Source organism: Cucurbita moschata, unplaced genomic scaffold (genome assembly GCF_002738365.1).
Source record: "Cucurbita moschata cultivar Rifu unplaced genomic scaffold, Cmos_1.0 Cmo_Scf00038, whole genome shotgun sequence".
In the NCBI taxonomy this organism is placed as follows: Eukaryota; Viridiplantae; Streptophyta; class Magnoliopsida; order Cucurbitales; family Cucurbitaceae; genus Cucurbita; species Cucurbita moschata.
This window is the reverse complement of record NW_019268554.1, coordinates 622,509-638,961: the sequence shown is the minus strand read 5'-3', so window position 1 is coordinate 638,961 and position 16,453 is coordinate 622,509. Positions and strand designations below refer to the sequence as shown.

General features: G+C 34.2%; 2 protein-coding genes across 11 annotated transcripts; one reads left to right on the top strand and one right to left on the bottom strand.

The window, feature by feature from the left end:
* The first annotated feature begins 466 nt into the window (after positions 1 to 466).
* LOC111432303 (E3 ubiquitin-protein ligase Praja-2-like) lies at positions 467 to 5,787 on the top strand. 8 transcript variants are annotated; one of them, XM_023069124.1, is made up of 4 exons: positions 467 to 921; positions 2,216 to 2,362; positions 2,458 to 4,102; positions 5,603 to 5,787. In XM_023069124.1, coding segments are annotated over exons 2-3 (1,392 nt in total). In that variant the 5' UTR covers positions 467 to 921; positions 2,216 to 2,360; the 3' UTR covers positions 3,848 to 4,102; positions 5,603 to 5,787. The 8 variants fall into 8 exon arrangements, with proteins under 8 accessions (XP_022924892.1, XP_022924890.1, XP_022924889.1 ...); XM_023069123.1 differs by lacking the exon at positions 467 to 921 and adding an exon at positions 1,335 to 1,750 and having other exon boundaries at positions 2,216 to 2,548; positions 2,627 to 4,102; XM_023069120.1 differs by lacking the exon at positions 467 to 921 and adding an exon at positions 1,335 to 1,750 and having other exon boundaries at positions 2,216 to 3,863; positions 4,018 to 4,102; positions 5,603 to 5,779.
* Positions 5,788 to 6,262: 475 nt separating this feature from the next.
* Positions 6,263 to 14,104, bottom strand: LOC111432305 (protein PIN-LIKES 6-like). Of its 3 annotated transcripts, none has more exons than XM_023069128.1 (11): positions 13,809 to 14,104; positions 12,991 to 13,406; positions 12,512 to 12,591; positions 12,296 to 12,420; positions 11,026 to 11,147; positions 10,354 to 10,539; positions 9,780 to 9,854; positions 9,337 to 9,437; positions 6,939 to 6,991; positions 6,624 to 6,812; positions 6,263 to 6,510 (listed from the first exon to the last, which is right to left on the bottom strand). In XM_023069128.1, exons 2-11 carry the CDS (start codon positions 13,171 to 13,173, stop codon positions 6,389 to 6,391), a joined length of 1,236 nt encoding a protein of 411 aa, XP_022924896.1. In that variant the 5' UTR covers positions 13,174 to 13,406; positions 13,809 to 14,104; the 3' UTR covers positions 6,263 to 6,388. The 3 variants fall into 3 exon arrangements, with proteins under 3 accessions (XP_022924896.1, XP_022924894.1, XP_022924897.1); XM_023069126.1 differs by having other exon boundaries at positions 12,991 to 13,341; XM_023069129.1 differs by having other exon boundaries at positions 12,991 to 13,188.
* Positions 14,105 to 16,453: the final 2,349 nt, after the last annotated feature.

The following is a 16,453-nucleotide window of genomic DNA, read 5'->3' as shown; positions in this document are numbered from 1 at the left end:
TGGGCACGATAACTGGTACACCAGAGATGCGTCCTTCCCGGTACTCTCGTACTAGGGAAAGGTGACTAATGTAAATTCAATAGTTTGTTTGAAAATATTCGTGTTAACAAAACTATGTTTAAATTGACCACACTCAATAAATTTCTCGCTATTAATTCTTTTTTATAAAACTTAATTACATATTTAATCCCAAACTTTTTTGTAAAGCGTCTAATAGCCTCCTAAACTTATTTTTATTTTTTCGTTCTTAAATTTTGATTTTTTTATTAAAAAATTCAGGATTAAATTTTTTAATAAATTAAAAATGTTAAAGGGAGATTTTTAAAAATTGAGATAATTAAAACTAAATAATTTCAAATTTTTAGTCATGAACAGTTAGTGGTTGAAACGTGTGGGTGATGAGGCTAAGTGTGGCCCAAAAGACGGACTGAGAATCAATCGGACCCATTTAAACACTTTTTATTTTGTAATTATCAGACGAAGAAATCAAATCGATCAAAGCATGAACACCCAGATACAGAATTCAATCCATCACTATCCGAATTTTGTTTAGCCTTTTTCTTTGAGAACAATGTTGATGGGTCAATTACGCCGCTCGCTTTTAAGCGCGTTTTGATTCGTTGAATGTTCTTCGTTTTCCATCCAACAATGGCGGCCGCTCCCGCAAATCGTTTTCTCTAAGAACCCCATTGGCCTCCTCCGCCTGATAATCACGTTGGTTTTCGTTTTTTCTCGCCGATTTCTGTTCATCTTAGTATCATAACGTTTTCATGATTCAAAATGAATGTTTCTGAACAGCGATATTCAATTATTTGTTTCTCAATCGTTTAGCCCTTTTCGTTGATTGCCTTATGTTCTTCGTCTTACACAAGTTTTCAGATCGTTGTCTTCGATTGGATGAGTTGGAGCCGAATGTTGGAGGTTTGAATCACTGGAAGCGAACTTTGATCTTCGTCCGTTTCGTTTTATTATGCAGTTTTTCGTTTTCCCTAATTGTATGTAATGTCATTTTTGTGCGCTCTGTGCTAATCATTGGGTGATTGATCTGTTTTCTTCTGTTGCGATTGCGTTGAAATTGAAAACCCTTAGTTTAGACGAAATTATGAGTTCCCTTTTTGTCTTGTTTGCTGATTGAACTTCTGGAACCACTCTTGAACCCTTCAAATATATGTTAGTGGGATGGAGTTTGTGTTGTTGGAGGGTTTTAGCATCAAAATTGGGGATGGATGTGTGAGATCCCGCATTGGTTGGGGAGGAGAACGAAACATTCTTCATAAGGGTGTGGAAACCTCTCCCTAGCAGACACGTTTTAAAAACTTTGAGGGGGGAAGCCCAGAAGGGGAAGCCTAGAAGGGAAATCCTAAAGAGGACAATATGTGCTAGTGGTGGGCTTCGCTGCTACAGGACCTTGACGCGTTTGAGAATATTGTTCCCTCGGTTCTACTTTTGAAGTTCTAGGAGTTTGAACTCCTGGTGGGGCAATGGAGGGAGGTTGGAAAGGGCGGTTCATTTGGATTGAGATAAGAAAATGGTTTAGTTTGAAACAAAGAAGTGAAGTGAGGTTAGGAATGAAGTGGTAAAGGAGATATCTAATTCTGCTTATGTGTTGTTCTTCTCTCTTTTAAATCTCCTCTCAACTAGGGGTTGTGGAGGGTTACGAGTAGTTGTTAATGTACAAGAGGAAACACGGACGAGGAGTGGCTCGTGACAGGTTTCATGGTGAATGAAGCGGTATCAATTGAGAATGAGAGTAAGTTTGAGATAGTACGAATATAAAACAACTTAGTTAAGGGCTTGAATACATGGCTACAAGGCTAGAAAACTATGACAATTCAGTGTGGTCGGTCTCTCAAGTCGTTTGATCATCTCTGTATAACTGGCATTGTTTTTCATATTTGATTGTGTTGAGGATTGTTCGGAGGGAGTCCCACATTGACTAATTTAGAGGATGATCATAGGTTTATAAGTAAAGAATAAATCTCCATTCGTATGAGGTCTTTTGGGGAAATCCAAAGAAAAACCATGAGAGCTTATGCTCAAAGTGGATAATATCATACCATTGTGGAGGTCCGGAGGTCCGTGATTCCTAACAGACTGAACTTCAACTTAGTTAAATATGATTCAGTTTTCTCTTTTAGGTTCTTATTTCACTACTTGTTGAACTTCATGTTGGTTTTCCACTGTTTGTGATTTTTGCTTGCTGGTCTCGTCTCAGATGGACATCGACTTACAAAGAATCTTGGAGGAGTTTCTTCAATCCACTGCTCATGTGATGGACAATAATGAACTGGTTGATGAACATGGTCTAAATCAATCGCCAACTTGTGCATGTTGCGAACGATTCCTAGTACTTGATAACGATGTCAGTGGTGAACCTGAAGCCATTGGTATATGTGGCGATTGTAAGTTTTTGTTACTTGAAGATATGGAATTCCCTGAACAGGATTCTTATAATAGGGCGATGCCCAGAGGAAGAAGAACAAGGCATGGTAGTTCAGAGTCTCCTGAAAGTCGTTTTTCGCAGGAATTCTCCCATATGATTAACTTGGTGAGGCAAAGTCAGTCGAGTATCTCTAGCTACGGGGACCGGTATGCAGATGGTTCTAATGCTACTTATGCTATGCAGGACTCGAGTTTGCTTATGAGCCCCAATCAATCTAGAAGATGGCGTCGAGCAAACTCTGATTCTGAAAATGATGGTTTAGATAGTATTGACTCTATGTTTCGAGAGAGTGGATCAAATTTCAGTTTTGGGTCTTACAGACATTCTTCTGGTGGTATTGATTTTGTTTCGTACGGTACTTATGGGGGTGACTCGGACGCTTCCATGGATGGACGAAGTTCCTTGGACACAGATGTTTTCGTTTTTCCTGGAGATGGATTCAATGATACCGATATAGACATTGATCCTATGCGTGCTGGTGTCGGCGATTGGGACTCGAGTGATGAGGAGGAGGATCTTGGTGAATTAACAGAAGCTGACACAGAGCAAGATGCACTCGAAGTAGAATCTTCTCAAGCTAGGCCTCCACTTCAAGATTTTCAAGTTTCTAGTGCATCTGGGAGAGTTAACTCTGGTAATTGGAATGAACAACTTTCTTCACCAGAATACGAACTCGAGCGAATCAGGAGGAATGGGCGATTTTATTCGAACATGAACTATTCACAGTCAGAATTACTATCTTTCGTTGAGAATTTTGGTGAATATCTTGACCAACAAGGCTTTGAGCAACTTCTTGAGCAAATTGCCATGACGACCAGCTCAAGACGCGGAGCACCTCCTGCAGCTGTCTCTTCAGTGAAAAATCTCCCACTTTTGGTGATTTCTAAAGAACATTTGAAACATGACAATATATCCTGTGCAATTTGTAAGGATTTCTTACTCGTGGGCGTCGCAGTGAATCAACTACCTTGCCTTCATCTCTACCACCCTTCCTGCATCATGCCGTGGTTGCGTACACGGAATTCGTGTCCCCTTTGTCGATATGAACTTCCAACCGACGATCGAGATTACGAAGAGGGAAAGCGAAGTAGCATCAATACAGCAGAGGTCCAAGGAGTTGGAGCAAATCTAGAGTTTAGAACCAGCCAAGGAGAGGAGCTGAACAACATAGACTCTGCAGTTAATAACAGTAACAATTCAGGCAGACACGACGGTATAAGAAGTTGGGTGTTCGTGGCTGCTCCGATCGTTGGTCTTGCAGGTATAGCCCTGATGTTATGGTTTGGTAGCCCTCGGTGTGATCAAAGAGTACCCGTAGGCCAAGTTGCAGACAGAAGGCAACTTGATGCTCACATTGCTGATGCATTGAACCAAAGAGAGAACAGAAGCAGGAGATGGTGGTGAATTGTCTAGCAATAGCGTATGGTACAAGAAATCAAATTAACACGAGCTTTCTTTTACTTCAATGATAATGCTTATATGAAGTTCATACACAATTGTTTATATCAAAATGTTCTTCACATGAATGGGCATTTAGGTATCCAAATGTTTATCTCCACATGAATATACTGCAGCGTTCGAGTATCCTTGGAGCGGCGAACGAAGGTGGTTTTCTTCAGCATTTAGTCTATTGTTTTCGGCCAATATCCGATGGAGAAGGTAAAATCAAATTTCCAAACCTTGAAGTTTATACGAGTTTATTTCCATTTTAGTCATGTACTGTCCTGTTCTTTTGTCTGTTTCGACGTTGGTTTGTTTTGTTTATGAGAGTTGGTTTTCCATTTTTACATTTATGTTCTGTTCCATGATGTTTGAAGTCCTTGAGACTACTATGTTTTGGTTTATTCTAAGAAGCTTGTTAACTTTGTCGTGATTTAGATTTAGACCAACACTAAGGTTAGCTTGTTGTCTGCTCAACAATTCTCAACGTAACTCAACGTAAGCACAAGGTTTAGTTTGGACGAGAACTTCGAGTATCGTGTGAAGATAATTCAATGACTAGAATGTGAAGTTCACATAAAACAGGAATTTAGATTGAAACTTCTAACATCGTTTAGCTTGAGATCAACCGAACAAGAACATAGGGTAGTCAACACTTATATCCAAACTATGTAGTTGACTCCTTTTTTGATAAGCCAAGAAATGGGTTATGTCGTAAGATTTAGCATTAGATTAGCATTTTCATATACCTTTTAACCAATGACTATACATGATTCATGACATGATTCCATAAATGAATCAATGGCACGAAATTAGAGGTTATGGTAAAACTTCGTTTAAAACGATGTGGTAGGAAGTAACGTGCGACTTGAAGGACATGATCTACTGTAGATTCTTATACCCACCATTTTATATTATATAGGAATGAAGATGCTCTTGACTCGAAATCGTTTGTTCTGTTCCAATAGAGCTCTAATTTTTTTAGGGTTTTGATGTAAATAGTACACGATGGAGCTCGAGTAGAAAGTATTGATTCATTTTTCAAGGGCAGAGATCTAGGGTTTGTGTCAATCAATAAGTTAAAACTACTTCGTAAGGTATATATTCGGTATAGAAATCGAAAGGATCCAATTCGACCAAGTTTCAAATTCGACTAGAGATGATACATTTTGAATGAGGTTTAGTCCATGGTCATTATGTTTCTAGCTCTCCGACTATTCTAAATAAATCTCATTAGCTTTTCTATCTTCCTATATTGTGATAAGTTTAGTTGAAATTTCAAATGCATCGATTGATGTAAATGAGCAAGGGCTTGGAGGCATGTATTGTGTCGTATTGTTTGTCAAGTAAGGATCTTGCTCACTGATGCGGATGCGACCGATAAATTGCTATGAAGTATCATAACAAATTTCTCTCTTTATATTGCACACATCATTTGTTGTATTTGCTACCATGCTTTATGTTTTTGGGCAAGACAATACAGAGCTGTCCTTAGCTGCGACAAAGTAATTGTATCCATCCCTTAGTTGCATCACCAAATTCTTGCTTTAATCCCCAAGTTTAAAACCAAAAATCACTCGTGTTCATCGACGTGCTTTCATCAAATTTCGGTCATCTAATTCTTAGTTTGAAGTTTCAGTTCAATTTTTATGTAAGTTGCTTTGAATAACCTTTTTAGACTTATCAAGATTTGTTAGTTAGTCGCTTGTCTGATGGCAGGAATCATCGATTACATAATTGGAATTTGGCGTTCTCCTTTGGGTGGAAAATCCGAAAAGCTCAATTTTTTTGTCAAGTTATTTCTTGCAGTCAAGTAGTCTAGTCAAGTCAATATAAGTATCGATTGAACTATTTTGTATGAGTTTTGATCGTTCAATGACTATGAATTTTGATTGTGTTTGATAAATTTTGAATATAAATATCTTCCTAGATATCAGATATCGATGTTGGAAATGTCATGTACCCAGTCCAACATTAGAGAATCTTGGAGAGATAAAAAAAATCTCCTAATTCTTTCCCTTAGAGCTAAATCGAGTACTTAAAAGTTAATTTTATTAAAATATAATTATTGTAAATAATAATGGTTAAATAACTTTATTATAGTACAAGATTAAAACCACAATACTATATTATCCATAGCATATTATTTTAATTCTAAACATATTATAGCTTTAATAGCATATTATTTTGCTATTATTATTGTAATTCTAAACATATTATAGCTTTAATAACATATTATTTTAATTCTAAACATATAATAGTTTTAATAAGAACCACTATAACATGTTTTCATAGTAACAATCGTAATCTATATCTTCATTCTATTATAGTATTAATTATAAAAATACTATTAAAAGTATCAACTTTTAATAGGACATTCAAAAAACGCTCTGTATTAATTATAAAAACACTATTAAAAGTATCAGACTTTTAATAGGACATTCAAAAAACGCTCTTTATAGTCTATGATATCGTTTTTTCTTAGCTATCATACAATGAATTTCATTAGAAGAGTATCCTGAGATAGAGGACCAACCATCCAGCCATTGAGATGATAGCAAATATATGAACCCAGAAAAGAATAGCAGCCGATTCTCTCCCGCAACCCCTCAAAGTAGCCACAGTGCCTGCACAAAAGAATTTGTTTCACGAATTCAGACATGTTAAACTTAACATCGTTGACTATCCTTCTTGGTTTAGCAAGACTGAATCCAGATTGTTTAGCAAGATCGGAACTTACTCGAGAGGATAGATGTTGGCATCGAATGCTGAAGAAGAAGAACGAATCGGAACATTTTATCATCAGGAGGAAGAAAACCAAGCTTATCAGCCAACATAACAATGCCAAGTCCAGTAGGAGGTACCAAAAACAACCTTGCAAAAATAATGGCAACGGTAGTCCGAAGCCCGAGTTTCGAGTTTCCAGGACCTGCAAGCAAATTGCAGGTATTGAATTCTGTTTTGAAATCAAAAGATTTCGTGGTTGATCTCTACCAAAGTAGGAACGTGTAACCGATTAATATAACTGAGAATTATCGTCATTGGACTGGCTAACCTTCAACAAGGTTTCCTCCCAATGCCAACAGGATGCATGGAATCATAGCCCCCCTGACAATCACAAACACGGTTAGATTGTATTGGTATTGACAATTTTGTAGTTATATAAGCATTAAGATTCCACACGTTCTAGTTTTCCATCCTTTTGGAGCCCGTCCTTTCTTTCTTTTGGTCTCACCCAGCAAGCTTTGGCTCCCAGTGCCAAACACGGGCAAGACCTACGAACTCCAATCTTCCTCTTTTATACTTTGAACATAGTTGCTGCGTGACTAACATGTGAATTTTCCTGAAAAGTGCCTTAGGGGATGGAAATCACGGTGCAGAACTTCCGCCAGTGCTGGCGCCTCTGGCAGTGCCTCTTGAGCTGCCCCCAGTTGTTGATTGGGATTGGAACATTCATTGCTTGTAATCAAAATCCTACATCTAAACCTGGTTTTTGCTACTTAGGGACTTCTTACCAGTCCGCCTCTTTTCTTTGGATGGGATATAACAATATTTGAGCTCCTTCTTTGCTTGCATTCTTCACCGCCACATTAGAAAGTATGTAATGTGGGTTAAGAGGTAGCTAGGCTAGAAGAACAAAAAAGAATTTGACTTTTAAAAAACAGGCTGACCTTACTAAAAAAAAAAAAAAGTATGCACAATTGATTAATTTAGGCTTATAGAATCTAACTTAGAAATTTTTTCAGGTACTCTCATGGACAATCCTTCAATTTATTGTTTCAAGTCAATATCCTTTTAAAAAGGTGACTGGTAATCTGGTAGTACTAGAAATTTTCTAATCTAACAGCATGTATAATGATCTTTATATTCTCCTATTTAGTTACACAGTTCAATGTTGTTCTAAAACTTATTCAAGTACAACATCTACATATGACATTGAAGACACGGAGAGCGACCTGATTGTAGACAGGTCTTAAGGTGGAACAGATATGAACTCTGCTCTATCACTAATGCACTTTTACTTTTGTGGATGAAACGTTAGGAACTAAAAATTTGAACTAAAAATTTTTAGTTCCTGCAAGGAATCAAACTTCAATCTCTTATCAGGCTCTAGACAGTCAAAACCTTCAATTTATTCTTGTAGGCTCCTTATAAAAAAAGGAAAAGCCACAATAATCACCTACATATGATGCGGTAACCAAATTGCATAAACTATTAGCAAAGTTCCAATCTTCACCCATGCATCATGAAAGTCACAGAAAGCTAGACATGTTGGGATCTCCCATTGGCCTAACACTTGACATGCATACACACAAATGATCCTTTTATTAAACAACAATCTAGCCTCATCTCCTAAATAGCTAGCGGCATGTCAAACATGTAACCCAGTCCCTAACAATGAAAGTGTTTCCTATTGGTGGTAATAGTACTATTATCCCATGCAACTCCCAAGAGTCTCTTGACAGGCCAACACTAGTAGCCTAACAGAAGGATATTAAAAGGAAAAAAAAATACATCAAAGGCGTAGATGACAAATACTAACTACGAGGCACAAATACAGCAGAACTCTTCTATCCATTGTACCATTGTTTAGATATTCAAAACCTCAACAAAAGAGCCCCCAACAATTCCTAATCTTTTCTGCCTGGAAGAAGATATGGTTACCACACCTTAATTTCCAAAGCAAAGCAAATACTGGAGAGTAGGAAATGAACTCATAGTCCCTATTATAATAGTCACAAAACCAAAATGCAGATCCCAAGTCCAACAAAAGAAAGAAGGATCTCATATTTCCAGATTTTGAAATCTGATACAAGCTGCTCCACATATTTTTTTCAAGTGTCACCATGAAGACTTCGTTTTTTTCCCGATAACTGCAAGAAATTTAATTTCAGAGCACCAAGGAAGGGCTTGTAACTAAAACCACACCATAAAAACGTAAGAAGGAAATGCGATGAGGCTGGAGGAGGTATTAGAACAATAGGCCTCTCGATTTTTCACAAAGGCATGATATTATCCACTTCGTAAACCCACATGGTTTTTCTTGTGAAAACCAAAAACCTTCTCCACTTTGACCTGATTTGGAACTACATTGACATCCTCAATGAAAGGGTAAGGAAACTAAAGCCAAAGAGATTCATGGAGCCCTGTGTTAATGGTTAATTTGAATCTTGGACATGATCATCACAAACTCTAGGTATTTCAGCTCTTGACTTGGGAACAGAAACCCAAACGGAAAACCTTAAGATCAAATATTTAGGAATATAGAAATATGAGTAGACTAAAAGAAACCGCCCCAAGAAAAGAACCTCAGTGCGAGCTCATCGATGAGCAAAGAAAAAAGAATAATACAAAATAATAAGGCCCTAGTAAAGACGAGGAAAACCGGCAAAAATCAATAATAAGAATAATAAAAATCAGCAACATTACTGTTCAGAATTTTCCAGGTTTACCCGAGAATTTTGCAGCTATCAGTGAAGAAGAATAGTGGAGCATCAGGAGTAAAGATCAACCGCCTTAAGAATGGTATTACACCCATAACCATGGCTAAAACCTGCAACAGATGGCATAATCAATCAAGAACAGTAACAAAAGAATGTGGAAAGATATCTGAATTTGGAAGCTCAGAAACTTCATCAATTTAATAAAAACACCAAAAGCATAAATCATCTTCACATGTTTATCTTTATTCTCTTTTTCCCTTCACAAAATTTCCCTTTACAAGAGAGCATATCCGAATTCATTTTTCTGGAGTACATGATTTCAGTTCACAATTTCGAAAGAGGATGAAAATGATGCTCCAATGAAATTTATCTAGTATTCACTAATCATGGCATGTTTCATAAAACCCCTAGTGATAGACTACAATTCACTAAAATAATAGATCTATACTAACCGAAGCAACGATAGGAGGCTGGAAAAATAGCTTGAGCTTCAATTTCTCAAACCAATACATAAGGAATCCTTTAGTCTGCATACAGAGGAAAGTTATGACAGGCAACTTCAAATTTTATTTTATTTCTAAAGTAACTTTAGAATGGATAAGAAGTCATTTACCCTAACCTAACAAAACCCAAAAAGTAAATAGTCATCTCAATCTCCATTATTTTAGAAATAATGATTTTAACTGATCCAAAATACTCCTGACAATTTAACAACATAATAGTTTTCATAAATAAGGGTTGATTTGTTTCCATAAAACCATAACTAAGGCAGCATAAATTAACTAATGAATAACCGAAGAACAGAGAATCTGCTCAAAATTGAAGATGATAGCACTTTCTTCCACAATTCAAATTCAATGTCATACTAGTATAAAAAAAATTGTCACTTTGACATTAGTTAAAGTATTAAATTCCTAAAAATATAAAACATCCTATTATACGTTGATTAATAAAAATGAACCTCACCATGAATCCATTTAATTGAATAAGGCAATACTAACAACAAATCAAAATAAAGTCTCTCACCTCTTCCTTCTTAGAAGGATCTGAATATGTAGAAGGTATCTCCTGAAGAAGCAAGGGAACAAGCACAGGTGTATGATCCTTTTGCAGGTTCTTAACTGGAATACTTTCATTTTTAATGTCAAATGTACCCTCAGGGGGAGGTGTCAACATTGCATACACATAGGTATAGATGATAATTGCACCAACCTTAACATTAAAAGATAATTGTGTGGGTATTATTTAGTATTTACATTAAGTAAACTTACTAAGTTTGTTAGTTAGGAACAATCGTTTTTTGTTCTTTTTTTGGCCAAAAAACAGAGCCTTTATAAGTTGAAAAGTTACTAACAACAGTGTAGATCTCCTGAAAGGAGTTGCAAAAGGCACCCCATCTTGAGCTAATTGCAAAGGGAGTTTAAGTAAATAAGGAATTTGATAGTGAAAACCAATTGGAACAATGGTCTTATCTATCAAATACTTCATTCCACTCTCTTTCTTTTTCATTAAACGTATATTGTTCGTTTTGAGCCATAGTGGCCAAAATATATATATATATATAAATCGTTACTTAGGGATGAAGATAAGCTAAGTCATGGATGGACTACTTGATATAAATTTCAAAAGAAAACAATATCCAACTTAGATAAATGCACAGGTCCCAATGAGTTAGGTCAAAAGTGCTGAAAAACCCACCCACTGGCCAAATGAAATATAAGCAATCCCATAAGTACTACACTTCTCTGAATCACCAAAAGGGTTGGATTCGTCTCTACAGAGGGCTGCAATAATAACGAGAGGCACATTCCCAATGTTCCCTGCATACCAACATCAAAGCATAGAATGTTTACAAGGATGAAAACATAGAACATTCATATGAGAAAATCAAACCAGGAGGTTCAAGTAAACAATTTCCACAGCCTATATGTCAGCTACAGGAACAGTACGGTATTATAAAGTACCGGAAGGCTATGGTTTGTTTGATCCGTTATTCATTTTTTTACAAAGAAAAGAAGGATGAACTAAGACACGAGGTAAAGGATATTTCAATTCATTCAACAGAACAGGAAGTGTTTATTGAATATTACTACTTAAAACTGATTCTATATTCACTGTTCCAATTCAATCAGATTCTTTCTATTATATTAATGGCATGATTTATACTAGTATACTTCCTTTGGCAGGCAGTTAGTTGCAAACTAATGGATATTAACAAACTTCAAACAAAGTCAGCTAAGACCTACAAAATCAAGCTGATTCCAGGCCTTGGAGCAGAAGAGGGTACCCCAGACTAGTGGGGTGGAGCCCCCAATACCAGATTATAAAAAATAAAAATACATGAATTAAAAAATAAATAAAACACTTTCACACGCAGTATATCATTCAAACTTATAATATTTCCTCCCCCCTTAAGAAATAAACTCAACTTGGTTTTAGGTAGGTAAGGAACATCTATCAGGTGGATAGTCTGTGCTAGAATCTATCATATAAGGCTCATTCATGGAAATTCCCTATTGGACTAGAACTACCTTTATCAAATTAGCAATTCTGGAATCCTCAGTTTCGTTCCTTGATCCATTAAGTTTAAGTTCTTGATAACTTACAGTCATTTGAACAACTCCTAGCTTATTTTTCTGCAACTGTGGATTGAAAACATCTACCAAAATATCTGGCCAACATGATTGATTTGTGTCTCATGCAGCACAAACCTCACAGTGTCATTTAATCAGTGCACAAGTAGTAGGTCCACACTCGGATACCATAATTGATGCACGATTCAGAAGCAGACAAACATTATTCTAGTTTTCCAATTCCAAACTGACAGCCCTTTGGCAGTTGGTTACAAACTAATGACCACTAACAGATATCTGAAATAACCAGCCATCTAAGTGATAGAAAAGGGAAACAATTCATGTCATACAAATACATAAACTCAAAGTTACTATAGCAAGATCAAGTGGTTTACCGATCCCAATTTGTACAATCGTGAACTTGAAGAAGGGGTATGGAGGACGAACGATTGATGCAACAATTAATCCAATTAGTGAACCTGATATGGCAGTCAGCACAATGTTTGCAGGAATAAACCACCTACAGAAGGCCACAAATGAAATTAGATGCTATCAGTTTACAAGATTCAAATCAAAACAGGAAAATGTAAAGATGTGTATTTGGCTCCCACCATTGAAAAAATTTCTCCATGGTAATACTTTGCCCAAGCTGAGAGAATATTAAACATGGAAGCAAAAGCGAAAAGACCAACTGCAGCACAAGAAGCAGAAACAATCATTCGGAGTCCATTTAAACACTTAAAGAGGTGCAATAAAATGTGCACGCGAGTGTTGAGGATTGTTGAGAGGGAGTCCCACGTTGGCTAATTTAGGAAATGATCATGGATTTATAAGTAAGGAATACATCTCTATTGGTACGAGGCCTTTTGGGGAAACCCAATCAAAAGCCATGAGAGCTTATGCTTAAAGTGAACAATATCATACCATTGTGGAAATCCGTGATTCCTAACATTGAGTGCATTGGGGGGCCTATAATACTAATCATCAAAACCAAATGGTCTGTTCAAAATTTCATATCAGAAGCTGAGTATCTGGAAAACATTACTGAGTTTGTTCGAGTGTACAAATTAGATGGAGTTAAGTGGCATACCCTATTCAAAAGTCTCCTTCCACTCGCAGGCAAGACGTTGACATATTTAGATGCCAAAATAAAACCCAGAAAGCACATGGTGAAAACTTTGGCTATGGGTAACACTGCAATCTTTATATTAACGAGCAGTGACTGCCCTCCCGCCTGAGCTTCTGAGACGATGGCTGACAGGAATCTCTCCATATTTTCCTAGTCAAACTGATCAGTTTGTCACCCAATTTTCTGATTTTCAGTCTCAAGAAGATGAAATCCACCGCAATTACATCAAACAAAATTCAAAATCTGAAGCTGTTCTTAGATGGAACTACGGGTTCCCTTCCAACCCGAAATTCAAATCAGGAACAAATCTCACTGCGAAAACTCAAACCCAAGCTAAATCAAAAAGTAAAGTTCGGATAATTTGTTTCTCAGTTTTCCTGATCACAAGACGCACTTTAAACTACAACTTTAAGCATAAACAACAGCCTCCAAACAATTAAAGGAATTATTAAAAACCAGACGTAAAACAAGAGGAATTTGAACGGTAAAACCAGTTGGAAAGTAGCATCACGAACAAAAATCATTGTTTAGCAAAACAAAACAACACAAGTTGAAACTAAATTCAGATATAGGATGCTGAAAAAGAAATGCTAACAGCGACACAAATTTCTTGTAAACATTCACGCTATGAATACCGACGATAGAGATTCATCAAACCGATAGAGAAAACAATAATAATTACAACAAAACACCACCACAGAAGCCACAACAAATTACCATCAGCTAACGACACTAATCAGGATAAAACACTCAAAACCAAAAAAACCGAAGAAGATAACCTTTCGAGCTCTGAATTAGGAACAGATGCTAATCTGCATAAAGGAAAGTCAAATTCAACTGGAAGTGGATCAAGAACTCGGAAACAGCTCTGTCAATGGCGATTTGCACTGCAAGTAAACCAACCGCGCTCCAAATATAGCGCTCCACACTTCCCCATTGCTGGACGTTGAAGTCGAATCTTTCACCGAATAACAACAGCGCTCGGTCCGTAGAACGAAAACGACGGCAAGATTCGACATTCCTCTGACACAGGCGAAGATTTGCATGAGCTTTGGAAAATGAATTTTAGCTCTGAAACAACGAATTTCGTTATGGAGGGAAATCTTTAATTATTTTTAATTATTTTTAATTATTTTTAATTGCGATCTCCATTAAAAGTGTAATCAAAATATCATTTTATGATTTTTTTTTCTTCATTAAATTTTGCTAAAATACTTTTAAACTTTATTCCGTTAATATTTTATTTTACAAATATTCTTAAAACTTTTAAAAAAATTATCCATATTCTTCAATTTTTAAATAAAATTAAAAAATACTCTCCCTACTATATTTAAAAAAATACTTATAAGCTACACGGCCTTTATAAAAATAAAAAATAAAAAGATTCCTTCGAATTTTTTTTAATATTACTCTTGAAAATTCATAGTATTTTATTTTTATATTTTTTAAAAAAAAAATTAAAATTATTTTAAAAAATATTTAAGAATATTAATAAAACTTTTTTTTTTAAAATGCAAAATGTTTTTTAAATAATTTTTTAAATACGGTTTAAAGTTTAAAGGTATTTTTTTTTATCTAAAATGAAGGGTATTATTGATTTTTTTTTAATTTTAAAAGTATTTTTTAGATTTTTTTTTAAAGCTTTAAATATATTATTCAAACTTTTAACAGTTTTAACTATTTTTATTAATTTAAACCTCTTAAAATTGGGTTAAATAACAATAATTATTTTTTAAAAATACCATTTAAATAAGTGGACAAAATTTATAAAGTTGGTAGAATTTTTTTAAAAATAATAATAAACTTATTTTAAATTTATTGAAATTTCATTTTCTCGAATCAATTTCGAAAAATAAAGACTAAAATAATATTTAATTTTAGATATTTGACTCAGCTTTACGCAAGAACAAAATAAACTATTATTTTTTTAATACTAAACAAAGGTTTTAATTAAGATATATGAGAATAAATTAGAAATATAATAAATACTCCCCAATGTAATTTCAATAATTTTATTATATTAATTAATTTTAGATAATTAATTATTATTAATTAGTTTATTTTTATTAAATAAAATTATTAAAATAAATTTAATCAATTAACTTTTAATTTAATTTTCATTCGCGTAAATAGAACACGTAGCCCAAGTTTGATAGAAGAAGGAATTAGAATTTTTTTTTTTGGACGTTATTTATTTTCAAAGGGAGATGCCCACGAGAATAATGTATTCACAAGCAACGTTTATACTCATTTTTATTTACACTTTTAATTTGAATATACTTAATTATTTAAATAATTGATATTGGTTTAATATGATTAATATAATTAACATTTAATTAGAATAAATCTTATATTTAATCAATTTTTCGAAATTACTTATTTACTAAAATTGCCAATTAGTTAACTAACAATATTTAAGTTAATTAATTAGCTAACTAGTATTAGTTAACTGAAATTAATTTTTAAAATATAATTAATTGATTCAAATTAAATTTATAATTAATAATAATGAATTATAATTAATTAAAGTTGGTGAAATGTTATATTGTAATTATTTTATTCTTGCTATATAAATTTCTTTTTACTATTTATCAATAATTTATCATAATTATATGATTTTAAATAATTTATTATATTGGTTAATTAATTTTTTTTATTATTATACTAATTATTTGTAATAAAAAATTATATAATTTTATTAAAATCATAATTATTAATATCGATAACTAAATATATTAAAAAAATCTAAAATTTAAAGACATATATTTCTAGTAAACTTATTGACAAATTAAAATTTAATTGTTAAAGATTATTTAATAAAAATAAAATAATTAATAGTGATATAACTAAATATGAATATTATTTATTTATATGAATTTTTAATTACGATTTTCATCTATGAATATTATTTATTTATATGAATTTTTAATTACGATTTTCACGCCTTTTTATTCTTAAATATCTTATTTCGAAGCATCTTATTCTTAAACATCTTACCATTTTAAACAAAAATTTTAAACAATCGACTGTTAGTGTAATCGTAATAATATTGAGAAAAGGTAAGAATTAGAATTTTTTTTCATTGTTTCTTCTTTTAAAAATAAGAGATAAAAAAGAATAAGTTTCTATTTTTTTTTTTTTAAATGTCCGTAGTATGTGTCAAGGACCCTTATGAGGCGGGTTGCTCTCAGCCCATCATTAGCACATATTGTTCATTTTGGCCTGTTATGTATCGCCGACAGAAATGTTTCCATACCCTCATAAAGAATGTTTTGTTCTTCTCTCCAACCGATGTGGGATCTCACAATCCACCTCCCTTGGGAGCTCAATGTCCTCAATAGCACACCGTTCAGTGTCTAGCTCTTATACTATTTGCAACAGCTCAACCTCATTGTTAGTAGATATTGTCCGCTTTTGCTCATTA